The sequence below is a fragment of the Diabrotica virgifera genome, chromosome 8 (assembly GCF_917563875.1).
Source record: "Diabrotica virgifera virgifera chromosome 8, PGI_DIABVI_V3a".
Classification (NCBI taxonomy): domain Eukaryota; kingdom Metazoa; phylum Arthropoda; class Insecta; order Coleoptera; family Chrysomelidae; genus Diabrotica; species Diabrotica virgifera.
The window spans coordinates 164672299-164690124 of NC_065450.1; the positions used below are offsets into that span (position 1 = coordinate 164672299).

Consider the following 17826-nt stretch of genomic DNA (forward strand, 5'->3'; position numbering starts at 1 on the left):
TAAAAACTGTGTGTTTAATGGTATTTACATAAATAAATTACAATAAAATTTTCGTTTTGAACAGTTTTATTCATGAAATAATCGCAACAAATTGCACTCGACCTCTTAAATTAATATAGAATTTTTGCTCTCGTGACACTTTGACATAATTTCACTCGCCTTCGGCTCGTGAAATTAAAACTGTCAAAGTGTCACTCGGGAAAAATTCAATTATTTCAGAGCTCTTGTGCAATTACTACTGATAATCAAATTATGTAAATCAAAACATTACCTACTAGTAGGTACATACATTTTCCAAATAGGTAAGTACCTATGTAATTTTTTATTACAATACTGAAACAATTACAATTAAGTACGTACCTGTTGTTTTAAAAAACTATTTAAAAAGTTACTACAATTATAAACTTGCTTTTGTCTGTGTCCTCACAACAATAAAATGTAATATACAATATTTGTTTACCATAACCTCCATATTGAACAATTATTATTGTCATGTCATTTGAACACCCAATCAGAGCAAAGGTATAATGCGTCTGCACCGGGGAACAAAGTTTTTGATGAATTCGCGCATATTAAATTTCACTCCCACCGCGCCTAAAGAAGTATAACTTCAAAAAAACGTATAAACACGGAGCCGTCACTTTTTAGTGGCACATGCGTCGAGAGTAGCGCATCAAACTTTCCACTTATTAAACGGGGTAAATAAATTAAAAGGTACCCTCCCTCACTCCCAGAACTCATTTTTTTATTTTCTAAGTTCTATGTGCTTAAAACATAAGACTAAGCGTAATTTTAACTCACCACCCCTTCCCCCTTCCCCCACCATCAAAAACTTCATCTTTTTTTTTGATGGGATGCAATAAATTTTAAAATTTCAAAAAATTCACACGCATAGTTGAGGCTTTTACACAGAATTATTGCATAAATACACAAAATAATCAGAATTTGATGTATATCATATATATATAATAAGCGAGTCTTCTACAGCTGTCGCCGCTTCTCGCATCCTAATTTCCAGCGATTTCTGTCGAAGCAATCTTCAGTTTTTAAGTCTCTGGCGGTCATTGCATCTTCGACATCTTCTCTCCAGGATCGTCTTAGTCTACCTCGTTTTCTTCTTGTGGGTGAAGTCCATTTTTCTATTTTTTTCGGCCATCTATTTTCAGGCATTCTCTGAAGGTGTCCATACCAGTTAAGTCTTTTGGCTTCGATTGTGTCTATTATATCTAGATCGATTTCCATTTGTCTCCTAATATCTTCGTTTCTCACCCTATCAAGTCTAGTGAGTCGGCAACATCGTCTCCAATAGTTCATTTCCATCGCCTTGATTTTTGACTTGTTTCTTTGGTTGATTTCCCAGAGTTCAGCGCCGTACAACCCAATACTTTCTATTATTGTTTTATACATTCTTCTTTTATTTTCTTTTGTTATTCTATTACTCCACAATAGTCCGTGTAGCTGTCTGGTGGCTGACCTTGCTTGGCCAATCCTGGAATGTATTTCGTCGTTACTCCCTGCTTTTGAAGATATTTGGACTCCTAAGTATTTGAAGACTTCTGTTGGATTTATAGTTCCCATTTCAATTTGTAGGCGTTCTGGTGTTTCTCCTACAACTAAGTACTCGGTTTTTTGTATATTAATTGTAAGGCCCCACTTAGTGTACTCCTCTTCCAGTTTTCTGAGCATATAGTCTATATCACTCTCGTCTTCAGCTAGAATGGCTTGGTCGTCAGCGAAGTGTATTGTGTACAATCTATCGTCATCGATTGGGATGCCCATATTGCAGCACTTTCTTCTGCACAGTGAGAGTGCCTCATTTAAATATATTTTAAAGAGTATAAAAACACATATATTTTAAATATATCACAAAGTATAAAAACATCCACCCTCATACCTTTCCAGCCATAGCTGACTGTTGCCTACAATCATCATAGGCAAAGTACAATTTTCTGTTGACAGAATGATGACACAACCTCAATAATACCAATAATTTGGCGGTTTATACAAACACTATAAACAAACTATTGTTCTTAACACATTTTGACAACAATTTCAGGACTGGAAATCGAAAAATTAAGTATTTTATTTAAAATATGTAATTATCATTATAATCTAACTGTGACTAAACCAGCAGTAGCGTATGGAAGCGAAACATGAACGCTAACAAAAAGAGAAGTAAATAAATTGCTGGTGTGGGAACGTATAATCCTTCGAACGATATATGGCCCTTGCAGAGACAGCGTGACAAACGAATGGAGGCACAGATACAATAACGAGTTAGAGTCTCTATTCGGCAAGGAAAATCTAGTCATATAATATATAAAGGCCAATAGACTCAGATGGGCAGGGCATGTGATACGCAGTAACGACAATCGCCTTACAAAAAATGTGTTCTGGGAAAGGTCAGATGAAAGAAGGTCTGTAGGACAACCTAGAAAAAGGTGGAAAGGTGCAGCCAATCTGCAGAAAGGATCTGGAGACAATGGGAATTAGTGGCACAGGACCGACAAACATGGAAGGCAACAGTAAACGCGGCAAAGACGCTTGATGATGATGATGTGACTAATCCCATACAGGGTGTTTCATTGGGAAACGAAAATACTTGAATGGTGAATAGGTCACTGAGACGGTTCTAGATATACCACATTTATTGCCTCACCGATTTTTATAACCGAGTTACAGGGTGTTTTATCGATTTTGCCCATTTCTTTCTGGACCCATTCTTTGTGACCTTGAAACAACACCCTGTATATTGAAATTTTTTAAATCCGTTTGCATATTTGAAAAGAACACAAAAAAATAAGTTTAACGGTTTGCTTAAATTTTTGCGGCCAGAAATTTTATTGACTTTAATTTTGAAATCATATTTAACTTTTTAAGAACTCTTAGATTAAATAGCAGGTATTATTAACTTTTAATTATAAATTATTAAAGTTAATAAACAAACACTCATTCTAAAAATAATCAATACTTATTTACTACATTAGAACGATCCATTTACTAATCACAAGAAAAATCCAGGTCCGGATGAACAAAAAAACATAACGTAATTGTCATCTTGAAACAACACCCTGTATATTGAAATTTTCCAAATTGATTTGCACATTTGAAAAGAGCACAAAAAACTGAGTTTACAGCTTTGCTTTAACTTTTTGCGCAGAAAATTTAATGATTTTAAATTTGTAATTAAATCTATTGAAATTTTTTTAGAACTCAGATTAAAAAGCAGGTATTAGTAACTATTAACAAACAATTAATAAAGTTAATGACTAAATACTTATTCTAAAATAATTAATACTTATTTACTAGGTACATTGGAACGACCCACATACTAATCACAACAAAAATCCAGGTCCGGATTAACAAAAAAAAAATATAAAGTAATAGTGACCTTGAAAAAACACCCAGTATATTGAAATTTTCAAAGTCCATTTGAACATTTGAAGAGAGCACAAAAAACTAAGTTTAATGGTTCGCTTCCATCTTTTGTGCAGACAATTTAATCACTTTAACTTTGAAATTATGCTGAAATTTTTAAGAACTCTGAGAACCCTAACAAAAATTTCGATAAAATTCTTTCAAAAGTAATTTCATTAAATTGTCTGCACAAAAAATTAAAGCGGGTGTTAATTTCAATATACAGGGTGTTTTTTTCATTACATTATTATTACATTACATTACATTATTACATTATATTTTTTTGTTGATCCGGACCTGGACTTTTCTGGTGATTAGTAAATGGGTCGTTTCAATGTAGTAAATGATTACTGATTACGTTTAAAATGATTATTTAGTCATTAACTTATTATTAAAAGTTACTAATACCTGATTTTTAGTCTCAGAGTTAAAAAATTTCAAAAGATTTAATTTCAAATTTAAAATCATTAAATTTTCTGCGAAAAAAGTTAAAGCTAAGCTATAAACTCAGTTCGTTGTGCTCTTTTCAAATGTGCAAACCAATTTGGAAGATTTCAATGTACAGGGTGTTGTTTCAAGGTCACAATTACTTTCTGTTTTTTTGTTAATCCGAACCTGGATTTTTCTTGTGATTAGTAAATGGGTCGTTCTAATGTAGTAAATAAGTATTGATTATTTTTAAAATGACAAGTATTTGTTCATTAATTTTAATAATTTATTATTAAAAGTTAATAGTACCTGCTTTTTAATCTGAGTTCTTAAAAACTAAATATAATTTCAAAATTAAAGTCATTAAATTGTCTGATCAAAAAATTTAAGCGAACCATTAAACTTAGGTTTTTGTGTTCTTTTCAAATATGTAAACGGATTTTAAAAGTTTCAGTATACATGGTGTTGTTTCAAGGTCACAAAGAATTTATAATTTTTTTAGTCCTGACCTGGATTTTTTAAGGCTGGTAGTTGGATGGTTTCTGTTTTAAATGAGACATATATGTACCAAATATCAAATAAATATACAGGGTGGTTCTAAAGTTATGGGTTCAGAAAAAATGGGCAAAATCGATAAAACACCCTGTAACTCGGTTATAAAAATTGATAAGGCAATAAATGTGGTATATCTAGAACTGCCTCAGTGACCTCTATTCACCCATTTAAGTATTTCCTTTTCCCAATGAAACACCCTGTATAAACATAACATTTAACTAATTGAGATTACATTATCTTCTACCTACTTCTTTGCCTTTGGCTAAATTACTGAAAACACATTGAAAAATACATAGAAGAACTTCACGTTCTTTTTATCTGTTTCCTTTTGCCATATTCGATTAAATGTCTTGGTAAATTAATTACTTTGGATTGTAAACATCACCTCAGTTTCTAATTCGAAACTTCTGTATCTCTTAAGACAATGTTTGATTGATTTATTGGACTGTAATTAAGGAAGAATTTGCATAATAAGTATGCAAGAATGCTGCTACTGGTGTTAGTTAATTAATACAATATATCACCCGTTCTTCTATTTTTCAGAACTGTTGCTTAATATAAAGGCGTGTAAAAGAATGACGCTTGAATTTTGAATGTTTTAAAGAATATTTTTATTGAGAGTTGTCATAAATGAACATTGCATAGAATAAATTTCCTCTGATGGAATTAATTGATTGCATAATAGTTATTTATGATATGTGTTAAAAGTACACGTTTAAGGCACGCAAGTGAAAGTTTGCAGAATGAGCGATAGCGAGTTCTGCAATTCACATGAGTGCCTTAAAAATGTACTTTTTAACACGCATATCATACAATATTTTTTCTACAAACGTAATTATAGGACAATATCTACAAAAACTTTTACTTGATTGACTGACATTCCATTTTATATACTTTTTTTGACATTACATCAAAATTGCCTATACGGTCAATACGAACTGCAGTGCCATAAAAATATTTTAAAGCACTAGTGCCTTAAAGTAGCATTTTTAACGCTCGTATGGAGTGCTAAAAATTGCATTTTTAACACGGTTGTAGAAAAAATATTTTGCATGCTTTAAAGTCGTTCCCTATACATTAATATTTAAATTTTTAAATTCGGTCCAATAATTTATTTTAGTTATTTAAAAGACTTTTACATTTTAAATTGTTTTTACCTGCTTAATTAGTTGATTTAGTACGCGAATGGTTTAGACTTTAATTTCTTTCTTCGCACAGCTTTTTTGTCGAATTTTTCACACTATGTAAATGGTATGATATAAATCCATAAAGAACGTGAAATTAGAGGATTCTCTTTACTTGTGAATATCAGCTGTAAACATTAATTTGAAGTCTTTGAAAATTTATTGCCATTGCTACCCCTCTTTTTACCTTAGGAAACTACCTAGGCAAATGGGAAGCAAAAAGAATGCAAAATATTAAAAATAAAATTGGTGAATTGACAGTTTTAAAAGTTTTAAGCTCCCGACTAGATTACTTGAATTGTTTACTACTGACTTGTGGTTCCATATTTATTTTTTTTATTTGTAGCTTTAGCACTTAGCTATTTAGTCAGATACATGGTGATAATAATAATGAATACTAATACAAAAAACAAACTATTAAAGCTAATACAAATTATAAAATACATATTTTTCTAATTTACTTAATACTAAATAAAAAAGTGTCTATCTATACCTATCTACCATTAATAGGGAACTTGCACTAAAAAATTTTTTTGCATAAAATTGTTAATTTATGTTTTAAAATGTTACATTCAAAATATTACGTCTTAACAATGAATAGTGTACGTACAACCTACAACATATGGTCAAAGTTCCGCGCCTAAAATTTCCGTTTCAAACAAGTTCAAAAGCGAGAGCTGGCTGGGGTCTGACGTCACAGGCCACTCGTATCGTTTTCCCATTCGGTGGGCTATTGCATTTAATGCAGTGCCCATAGATAAATAATATAGTTAAAGTATCTTGTTTTGCTCTGTGGCAAAAATGATTTTTTCTGTGACAGGCAAAATATTAACATTTTATCTCTGTTGACATGTATCAAAAAGTTCTTTTTTATGAAATTACTTTTGCCGTTTCTTGTGTTGAAGAACAAAGAAGAAACAAGTAACTTAAAAATAAACAGAAATTTTAGTAATAAAAGTAAGAGTAACTAAAAAGTATTGGTGCTACTATAGTATGCGGTCTACAGTCGGGTTTCTACTATAGCTTGCGGTGTACCGAGGGATGCGGTGTAAGTACAAGCTGAGATATTAACTTGTAAAATTACAATATTTATTCGTCTTATTTATGCGTATTATTAACTTTGTAAAGAAGGATTTTGTTGGCTATGTACACGTTCTATCGGTACGTCTGCTAATCACCATAATCTTTTCTCAGAAGGCTTTGAACACAATAATGAAAGGCTCCAATAGGTACTAATAAACATTACAATAAAATATAATCTTTATTATAATGCAAATTACACCGTAATCTTTTCCAGGATATACGAAATCCTTCGATTAGAGGTAGGTAGATCAAACCCACGGGGTAAACCCAATACTATAATATAATGGTACCAAACTATTGTTATAAACGGTTTAAACATGCTTATTAATAACTCTTACTTATTTGCCTTGACACCTCGCATTTCTCCAATAGAATAGCTTTCACTACTTTTTATAAAAGTTGCCACCATGAAGATATCAACGGTAGGTAAGTTAGTCAGATTGACCTTTTGAAAAACCTTCTTCCGTCATATTATGCGTTTTAAACTCTTTACAAAGTAGCACTCAACTTTATCAATTTCAGTTTAAAACTAAGCTGATTATAGAACTACTTATTACAATATATAAGATGAACATAAATAATACCTAGGAATTTTCCATTAAAGACGATTAAAATGTAATATACCCGTGATACCTACCCTAATCTCGTTGTTTCCGACTGCTAGGCCCGGTTGACCGTGGCCCGTGACGTCGAACCAATAGAAGGACGTTCAAGAACCTCCTAAGATATTTGAATTTTATAGCATTTTCAAAGCGTCGTAATTAGCGTACGGGTTAAAAATATTTGTTTTTTTCGCATGCAAGCGTTTTAAGATCATGTTACCTTATGTTTTTTAATATCATTTTAATATTTAAAAATTTATGCAAGTTCCCTATTGCTATTGCCAACAGGTCATTAGAGTCAAAGAAAAGAAAAAAGAACTCATAAAACTATATCGATCAGAGACCTATCAAGGTTGTGTTTAAGACATTACTATAAATAGGGAAAACGAGGGTAAATAAAACAATTGGGTTTAAACAAAGGTTAATGAGATTAAATAAGATTGATTACAGACACACATACTATGTATAAATTTGATTAGACAATCATTATACTCTTTTGTCATTAGTAGCCTAAATAGGTTATTTATTTGGTATGGAGGAAATATTTGCTGCGTTTGCAAGTTGTTTAAAAAAGTTCCTGAATGCTGAATATATTTGGAACACTTAAAAAAGATAATATGATTAAGATATCCTTGTTCTTGACATGTTTCACATAAGTCCGAATTTTAAATTTTGATTTTAGCAAGATGAGCAGGATAACAAGCGTGACCAAATCTCAATCTTATTCTCAAGGTTGTTATATATTTACGAGTGTTATTAAAATTCTTAATCCATGTCTAATTTGGGATGCGTAGTTGTATAATATATTGTGTTGTGAAGTGGCCGCAAAAAGTTTGCCAAGAAGTTTTCCAACGATCTATTTGATTTCTTTTAGATATACAAAAAGTGTCAGGAATACAGATTCTCTCATCTGGTACAATTTCAGCTTAAAGATTTCTTAAAGCTAATTTCTTAAAGATTCACGGCGCCAAAACAATTTTTTTTTCTGTAGGTCTGTGCTATTTTTAATTTTTCGTATAGCTAAAATCTATTTCTATATGTATTTTAATTTAAAATCAATTATGTACTACATCGCTTACATATGTATAGTTGTTGTTCTTTGCACAAATGTACGTCATGATTCACTGGCATAAAAGTTAAATCAAAACATTAAGTGAAACGTACGTCGATAAGTACGTTGATACGGACTGTCAATGTAATCATTAGGATATGTCTATTATCAGTGGACGTATTTTATAAAGTTATATTGTCGATTTATATTTAACTCTGTTATAATAATAATATACCTCTGTAAAATAAACACAATATAAGTTATAAATTCCAATTAACACAACAAATGCGCTAACGTCACTGTCACTGAACATGAGAAAGGTAAAAATTCATAGTACACAAGGTATTAAAGGTATTCTTTATCCTTGTTTAACTTATTGTGGTTTCAATGGACAAGCGGTTTAATTTTGCGATACTAGTTTCTATGAGTAAAAAAGAAACCTAGGATAAAAAGTAATTCGTGAATAATTTCATGCATGTGCAAAGATAGAATGGAAGAACTATATTATATGTTCAAGTTTAATTAAAATATTTTTTGTTGCAGGCTGTCATAAAGAAATCGAAAGTGACCTGCAAGTGTCATGGAGTGTCGGGCTCCTGTTCTCTCATTACTTGCTGGCAGCAACTGGCAACCTTCAGAGAAGTTGGTAAGTGCAATTGCCAATAACGCTTTAATGATCTCTTGGTATACCCATCGTCATAAAGATAAGATATATGTGTGTTTATTTTTTCGCAATATCAATTTTGAAAATTGCATGGGGATTATCAGCAACGAAACGGCGCTAATAAACAGAGACTGTATGTTTCATTATTTTATGAGGTTAAAGACGCATACGATTTTTATAACATAAGCCCAGAGGTGGGCTTAATCAGAGAAGTAATAACGTTGATTATTAGCGTAGGCGAATTATTAAATGCTTACAAATTCTGAATCCCCAAGCCAACATTGGAATAATTTCCAAAGCTAATGTACAGTAATTCTTTTGGTGTACACAACAAATGTCGAGATTTACGAAAAAGTAACTAAGTTCAAACCAAACACTTTTAGTCCAGGGCGCATCTGTTTTGAGATGGACGTTGAGAGATGACTCAAATTTTTTTGCAGAAATTGCTTGAAAATTACTCAAATAATAATATTTGAGTTATCCTCCCACTTAAAATGATCCGGAACATTGTTTAAATAATCAAAATGTCAAAATATGAACGAAAAATTCGATTTTTTATTGGTTTTTTGATTATAACTTTAAAACTATTCATTTCTGAGAAAAGTTGTACTGACATAAAAGTTGCATAATTAAATTTCCTACAATATAAAATTGGTTGAAAATTTAAAAAATAGTTACCCTTGTTGCAAAATAGCAATAATTGCGAAAAAACCATACAAAAACAAGTATTCGCATTTTACGTTTTTCAACCATTTATGCTACACTTAGGACCTTCATATTTCACCCAGAAAAACTTTGTGATATAGTAAAACAATACTGTAAATTTCATTAAGATCGGTTCAATAGATTTTACAAAATAAATTTTGCAATCCAGCTTTCGCAAGAAAAATTCACTTTTTCAAAATGTTACGGGACTGAAAATAGAGCAGATAGCAAGTTTAATTTTTTTTTTACATATAGAAGTGTACTGTAACTTTTATTTGCAATTTACAAAATTAAAATCGATCAACTATCACGGCGTCAGGTATTTTTTTAAATAAACATTAATTATTGGTGCTACGCGCAGGACAGCGGATAGTTTGCTCTGATTGGGCATTCCAATGACCTTTGATAATGATTGATACATTTTAATTTTTATTAAATTTTGCAATCCAGCTTTCGCAAAAAAAATTCATTTTTTTTTAAATGTTGCAGGACTGAAAATAAAGCAGACAGCAAGTTGAATTTTTGTTTGCTTATAGAACTGTACTGTACCTTTCATTTGAAATTTGCAAAATTAAAATCGATTAATTACCACGGCATCAGGAAATTTTTTAAATAAACGTTAATTTTTGGTGCTACGCACAGGACAACGATGTTTGATTCACACAAGTTGATTTCCACCAAAATTTCTTCCAATCTTTATCTAATATATTATTTTCTTACTCTATATTTTGTTGTATTTTAATATTTTAATTCCACAAAAATCAAACTAATTTTATTATTGTTTGTGAAATATTGTCTAAACAATTTCATATGTTTAAAAATAATAAACTTTTAATCTCTAAGTAAAAAAATTTACGAACAAAGAAAGTTTTTGCTAAAAAAAGTGTTATTTCAAAGGATAGAGTATATGTTTTTATTTTGCAAATAAACACATTTATTTATTTATGTCGAAATGTAATAAAAATTAAAACGTATCAATCATTATCAAAGGTCATTGGAATGCCCAATCAGAGCAAACTATCCGCTGTCCTGCGCGTAGCACCAATAATTAATGTTTATTTAAAAAAATACTTGACGCCGTGATAGTTGATCGATTTTAATTTTGTAAATTGCAGATAAAAGTTACAGTACACTTCTATATGTAAAAAAAAATTAAACTTGCTATCTGCTCTATTTTCAGTCCTGTAACATTTTGAAAAAGTGAATTTTTCTTGCGAAAGCTGGATTGCAAAATTTATTTTGTAAAATCTATTGAACCGATCTTAATGAAATTTACAGTATTCTTTTACTGTATTACAAAGTTTTTCTGGGTGAAATATGAAGGTCCTAAGTGTAGCATAAATGGTTGAAAAACCTAAAATGCGAATACTTGTTTTTGTATGGTTTTTTCGCAATTATTGCTATTTTGCAACAAGGGTGACTATTTTTTAAATTTTTAACTAATTCTATATTGTAGGAAATTTAATTATGCAACTTTTATGCCAGTACAACTTTTCTCGAAAATGAATACTTTTAGAGTTATAATCAAAAACGAAGAAAAAAATCGAAATTTCCCTTCATGTTTTGACATTTTGATTATTTAAACAATGTTCCGGACCTTTTTGAGAAGGAGGACAACTCAAATATTATTATTTGAGTTATTTTCAAGCAATTTCTGCAAAAAAATTTGAGTCACCTCTCAACGTCCAAATGTACTAATATTTTTACAGATGCGCCCTGGTCTATTTTTCAGTGCGTCATTAATTTTAACCTCATATAAGATTTTAAAAATGTCGCGAATCATTGCACCACAACTTAGTTAAAGTTGTCAGTTGCCACAGTATTTATATTTACATAATATGTATATAGGGCGTTCCAAAACTAGCGCAACGATCAAATATTTCGCGAAATGAATATGGGATCGAAAAACTGAAAATACATGTTCAACATTTTTACTAATCTATCGAATAACACTTAACCTGACCCCCCCCCCCCACTGCACTCCCTGGTGGTGGGATGAAGGGTAACTTTAAAATTTTAAATTGAAACCACATTTTTTTTATTGCAGATTTAGATTTCTTGCGTAAAAATAAGCAACTTTTGTTCAAGACAATTTTTCGAATTGTGGATAGATGTCGTTATAATCGGTAAAAACGATTTATACCATAGGTAAGTTATAGAAACGGTCTAATATCTCTGGAAATACTTCCACATGAAAAACCAAAAAACACGTGATAATTATCAAAAACCTATCGAATGATACCAAACACAACCTCCCACTCCACACCCTGAAGGTTTGGTGGGGGTAACATAGAAATCCCCGTTTTTTATTGCAGATTTGGATTTCTCAATTTCTCACGAAAAAATAAGTAACATTTATTAAAAAAAAATTGTAGAATTGTTGATAGATGGCGCCAATAAATCGCATTTTTCCGATTACAGCGCCATCTATCAACAATTCTAAAAATTCTTTCGAATAAATGTTACTTATTTTTGCATAAAGAATCCAAAACTGCAATAAAAACAGAGCTTTCTATTTAAGATAATAAAATTAGTATCCACCCCACATCCAGGGTGTAGAGTGGGGGTCGTGTTTGGTCTCATTCGATAGGTTTTTTACAATTAAGCAAGTGTTTTTTGGTTTTTTATGTGGAAGTGTATTTCTCGAGATATTGTTCGTCCGCTATAACTTTTCCCATGCGTCACGATTCATTTTCAAACAAATTAAGTCAAAACATAAAGTGAAACGAACGTCGATGTGTATATACATTTTGTATACTATATACTATATACTACACACGTCGGCGTACGTTTCACTCTATGTTTTGACTTAATTTGTTTGAAAATGAATTTGAAAAGTTATAGCGGACGAACAATATTCGACCTTTTCTATAATTTACCTATGGTATCACCGTTGACTGATAAATATAAATACTCCGTACTTATCAATCAACGGTATCTCGATAAATCGTTTTTATCGATTATAGCGCCATCTATCCACAATTCGAAAAAATGCCTCGAATAAGAGTTGCTTATTTTTACGTAAAATTTTTCAGCTTTTCGATTCGATGTTTATTTCGCCACATTTTCGACCGTTCCGCTACTTTTGGAAACCCTGTGTAAATATAAATATTTATATAAATATTTGCCAGGATATTAATATTTCAAATATTTTAATGAAAAAACAAATAAATATTAAATTAAGTTTTCACTATACAATGTCGGAAAATACTAACCTAGAAGACAATTTTCATTTTATCCGTTCTTCTTCTTCTTCTTCTTCTTACCTCAGGCGAGTCTCGTTAGTCTCTGGCACTTGGTCATAAGACCTTTGTACCAAACCCTGTTCTTCTCCTTAAACTTTAATAAGTCCTGTGGCCTCAACGAAGGCCAACAGTTTTCTTATTGGTAGTTTTAAGATCTCTTCTGGTTCAAACCTCATTTGACCAGTGAAGTTCTGCCTTACATCACCTAGCACACTGCAATAGCGTAGTATGTGTATGGCAGTTTCTTCTTCCATTTCGCACTTTCTGCACCATGGTTCATTCACCTTACCTAGTTTGTATAGGTGATTTCTTAAACGACAATGTCCAGTCATCATTTCAGTGACCGTTTTGATCTCTCGTTTATTGAGATTCATCAAACTGTTCGAGAGTTTTTTATCAATATTCTTGATTAGTTTTTTAGTCTGGATTTGCCCTTGAGTGGTTCTCCATTTATTTTGATGATTCTTTATCAGCCATTTCTGAACCTCGTTTTTCATAGCATCTTTAGTGATGCCACAGAAAGGTTCTGGGCCTTCAAAAGTTTTTCTCGAGCCTTGTTTCGCTAACATATCTGCTCGTTCGTCCCCATGCACCCCTTCATGACCCGGCACCCATATTAAAGACACTTTGTTGTCTTTTGCCAGGTTATTGAGGAGATCTTTGCAGTTTCTCACCAGTTTTGATTTGGTGAGAGGTTCTTTACAGCCAGAATTGCCGATTGGCTATCTGTGTAAATGTTGATTCTCTTAGCTTTAGGGTCCTCATCAATTATTTCATCAATGCAGGCCACCAAAGCAAAAACTTCAGCCTGGAACACCGTTGTATGTTGACCTAGGCTGTAAGATTTATTATAGTTACATGTCTGCCCAAAGACTCCTGATCCAGTACCATGGGCAGTTTTAGATCCATCAGTGAACCATATTAAGTCTCCATTAATGTTTGGGACTTTTTGTTCTCTAGATGGTATAATTGTGTTAATCTTCTCAGTGAAGATTAGTTCTGGTGTCATCATATCTAAGTTCATCATAAAGATGTATTCCTCAAGTATAGTCCCAGTAATGTTTGTGTGGCTATTCAATACATAATTTGGCCTCCAAGTATTGTTTGCTTTGAGCCTCAGGATGGTCATAAAGGCTACCGCCGAAATATACAATTCCAGCGGAGGGAGACCTGTGATAGCCTCTAATGACTATCTGTACTATTCAAGGCTCCTGTTATATTTAGAAGCGCTTGTCTTTGTAGGGTGGTGAGAGTGGTCACACAAGATTGCAAAGCCGCCTTTCTCCACCAGAGTACTGACCCATAAGTAACTGTTGGTCGTATCACTGATGTGTACAACCAACATATCACCTTTGGTTTCAATCCCCAGGTTTTACCTACAACTCGTCTGCAGTTCCAGAAGAGTCGCTTAGCCCTATTGGTTATATTGGTAATATGAGTATTCCAATTGAGTTTCGAATCCAGGGTTATCCCTAGATACTTAACCTCATTGGTTCTTTCCAGTACCTCTCCAAATAATTTCAGCTCACTCAGTCCAGTAAGACCATTTTATCCGTTGACATTGTGAAAGTACTGTCAAACAGAACGGAAATTCTCCAAGACGACTTCATGCTAATGAGCTAATTCATTATAACGCTCGATGTCACACAGCGCGAGTTACGAAAAATTACCTGGCCAACACCAACATAACAACACTGGACCGGAGGGTGTATTTTCCTCACCAAAATAATCTTTTACCCGGGTTTGGAAGAGTATGTCATAATCCCACAGGTATTTTCCTCACCAAAACCGAAATGTGTTATTTCAGGTAGATTTTACTAAAAGGCATTCAAGGGAATTATTTATCTACCATAAAATTACAGTAGGTACCTATAATAATTAATTAATTATTGATAATATTTTATTTTTGTAATACTTAATTGGAATTTTGACAAAAATAGACAAAATTAATAGAAAGTAATCGCGGTAAACCTTTACTGGTATTTCCATAAAAAACCATTGGTGACTATCACGCCCAGATGGATGACGTCACTAGTATGAAATGTAGGCCCAAAAATTGTAATTTGAAACTAAAAATAAACATGTTTCGGGATTTTTCTATAAAATCGTCCATTTTAGAGAAAATGAATTTATTCCATAATTTTGTCCCTCTTATTATGTATGGCACATTTTCTTACTGTACCACATATTTATTATTTGCAATTATTCACTATTCGTGGGCTAATTAATGGGCATTATATTTCTTTATTATACTGTTTACTGCCAAACAAAAAACAGAAACATACAACAATCTTTTTATTTGTTAAAATCAGACATTTTTAAAGCTCTCAAAATTGAGTTTATCCTTGTTTAATCCTACTAAAATTTTTGTAGATTTTGAAAAGGCTATACATAATGTAATCATTCAAATTTGTCCGAACACTGAAATACATGGTTGTAGATTTCACCTACACCAAGCTTGGTACAGAAAAATTGAGTCTCTTGATTTAACATCAGATTGTTAAATCAAGTATAAGTACATACTAAGTTTATTCAATATTAAACTAAATTATTTATATGTAATTCATTTATTTAGTTTATTTAATATTAAACTAAATGTAAGACCAAATACTTAAGATGTCGGGATAGTATCACGAGGTTTTTATCGTGATTTACTATGGAATCTCCAACACGAGAATTTTACTGTCACTGTTGCATGTGGTTGTCTTTTTAAAGACAGATCACGTGCTATGACTTTTTGTGACGGATATTCATGAGTTAAAGTTGATTTCATGTAATGGAATGAACTATCTTTCAATAAAGTCGTCCCAGGAACGCAACTCATAAATATTGGCAATATCATTTTAAAGTCTTCTACTTTAAAATGTATAATAATATATAGGTTGTCCAGAAACTCTACCGACAAACGAAAACAGGAGATTCCTCAGATAATTTTAAGACAATTTAACCAAATTCACCTAGTCCGAAAATGCTTCCTAAGGGAGCTAGAGCTCTTTGAAGATGGCGTCTTGTAATTAGTTTTTCTTAAATACCTCCAGAACGCTTCCAGTTAGAAAAACGAAAATTGGTGTAAATATTTATCTTCTAGATATAAATCGATTTCATCCATTGTGCATTTCTAGTACCAGTCATAGGCGTCCGTTTTGGGTGGGGCAACGGTTATTTTATCACATAACTTTTTTTTCTTCAAGTTTTAATCATTTTTGATGCTAGATTATTAAATTGTGAGGTATGCTAGTACTAAAAGCTACTCTTATTAAGTCCGTAGGACACACCGTTTTCTAGAAAAATCGATTTGAAAATTTTTCGTTTCCCGAATTTGAAAAAAAAATTGAAAAAAATTAAAAAAACAACGGTGTATTTTACCAATTTAAAGCAAGAGTACCTTTTAGTACTAGAATACCTCATAATTTAATAATCTAGTGTCAAAAATTCTTAAGAATTAAAGACAAAAAGTTAGGTGATAAAATAACCGTTAACCTACCTAAAACGGACGCATATGACCGGTACTAGAAATTCGATATTAATGAAATCGATTCATCTCTGGAATATAAATAAACGTACCAGTTTTCGTTTTTCTAAAGAGTTTTTTTTAAATTTATTTTTTGATATTCAAAAACGAAAAAGTTTCAAATCGATTTTTCTAGAAAACGGTGTATCCTATCAACTTAAAGTAAGAGTACCTTTTAGTAGGTACTATAATACCTTACATTTTAATAATCCAGACTCAAAAATTCTTAGAAACTAAAAACAAAAAAGTTATGCGATAATATAACTGTTGCCCTACCCAAAACGGACGTCTATACTACCGGTAATAGAAATTTGCAATGAGTGGAATCGATTTACCTCTGGAAAATAATTATTTGTAACTAGTTTAGTTTTTCTAAATAGAAGCGTTCTGGAGATATTTTAGAAAAACTAATTATCAGACGCCATCTTCAAATAGTTCTAGCTCCTTAAGGAAACATTTTCGGACTAGATGAATTGGGTTAAGTTGTCTTAAAATTACCTGAGGAATCTCCTGTCTTCGTTTGTCGGTAGAGTTTCTGGACACCCTGTATGTCTGAATTGCCGATATAAATGAGTCAGATTAAATTAAATTATTAGAGGAATTTTTTACTAAGCAACAACATTTTTGTTTAATTTATTAATATTTTGTGTTTTGACAACGACGTCCGATGTGGACATAAAAACGTTATAAAATCATTTTTTTAGTTAAATTGTGACTTGTGACTGATCAGAATATACAAATGATTCTGAAGTAGGCAAGTAGCTCAAACATACTTTTGGCCTTACATAAATATACAAAACCAGAAGACGTATCAGATTGTTTTGTGTTTGACTTAATGTCATGCTAACCATAAAATGAAATTTTAGATAGATATGTTGATTATTTAGTTAAAACTTATTAGACGAAAATGCCATCCCCATATTTGTAGGCAAAAGCAAATTATTCTGTCATTCCTACTACAAATGGTTGCGAATCTTTTCATTCACATTTTAATTCATCGTTTTATAATAAGCATCCATCCATATACTATACATATTTTCTTAGAAAAAATTAAAAAATTTCAGATAGATACGTACGTTACGTGAAAGAACTGAAATTGAAAAATGAATATAGAAAAATTATTAAGATATCAGTCTAATCAAATGACTAGGATGAATATTGTAAAGTGTGTCTCTTATTAGATGTAAAAATTAAATAATAGTTTATACGTCTTGCATATTAGATATCTATATTATAAACTATTATAATGTAAGAATGTCTTTTTTCGGATTTCGGATGCTTTCATAATAATCATTCATTACATCTATATTTTTATTTTATTACCTGAGTGAGTTGGTGAGGAAAATACCTACCGGATTAATACGAACCCTTAATTCGGTG

General features: G+C 31.6%; 1 protein-coding gene across 3 annotated transcripts in view; it reads left to right on the plus strand.

Annotated features, from left to right (window-relative positions):
• Window positions 1-17826, plus strand: part of LOC114336207 (protein Wnt-5b-like) — a 642835-nt gene that overhangs the window by 541374 nt on the left and 83635 nt on the right. For all 3 annotated transcript variants that reach the window (XM_050657971.1, XM_050657972.1, XM_050657973.1), the window contains exon 6: window positions 8865-8967. In XM_050657971.1, the coding sequence (XP_050513928.1) occupies window positions 8865-8967 (103 nt within the window). The remainder of the gene's footprint in view (window positions 1-8864; window positions 8968-17826) is intronic.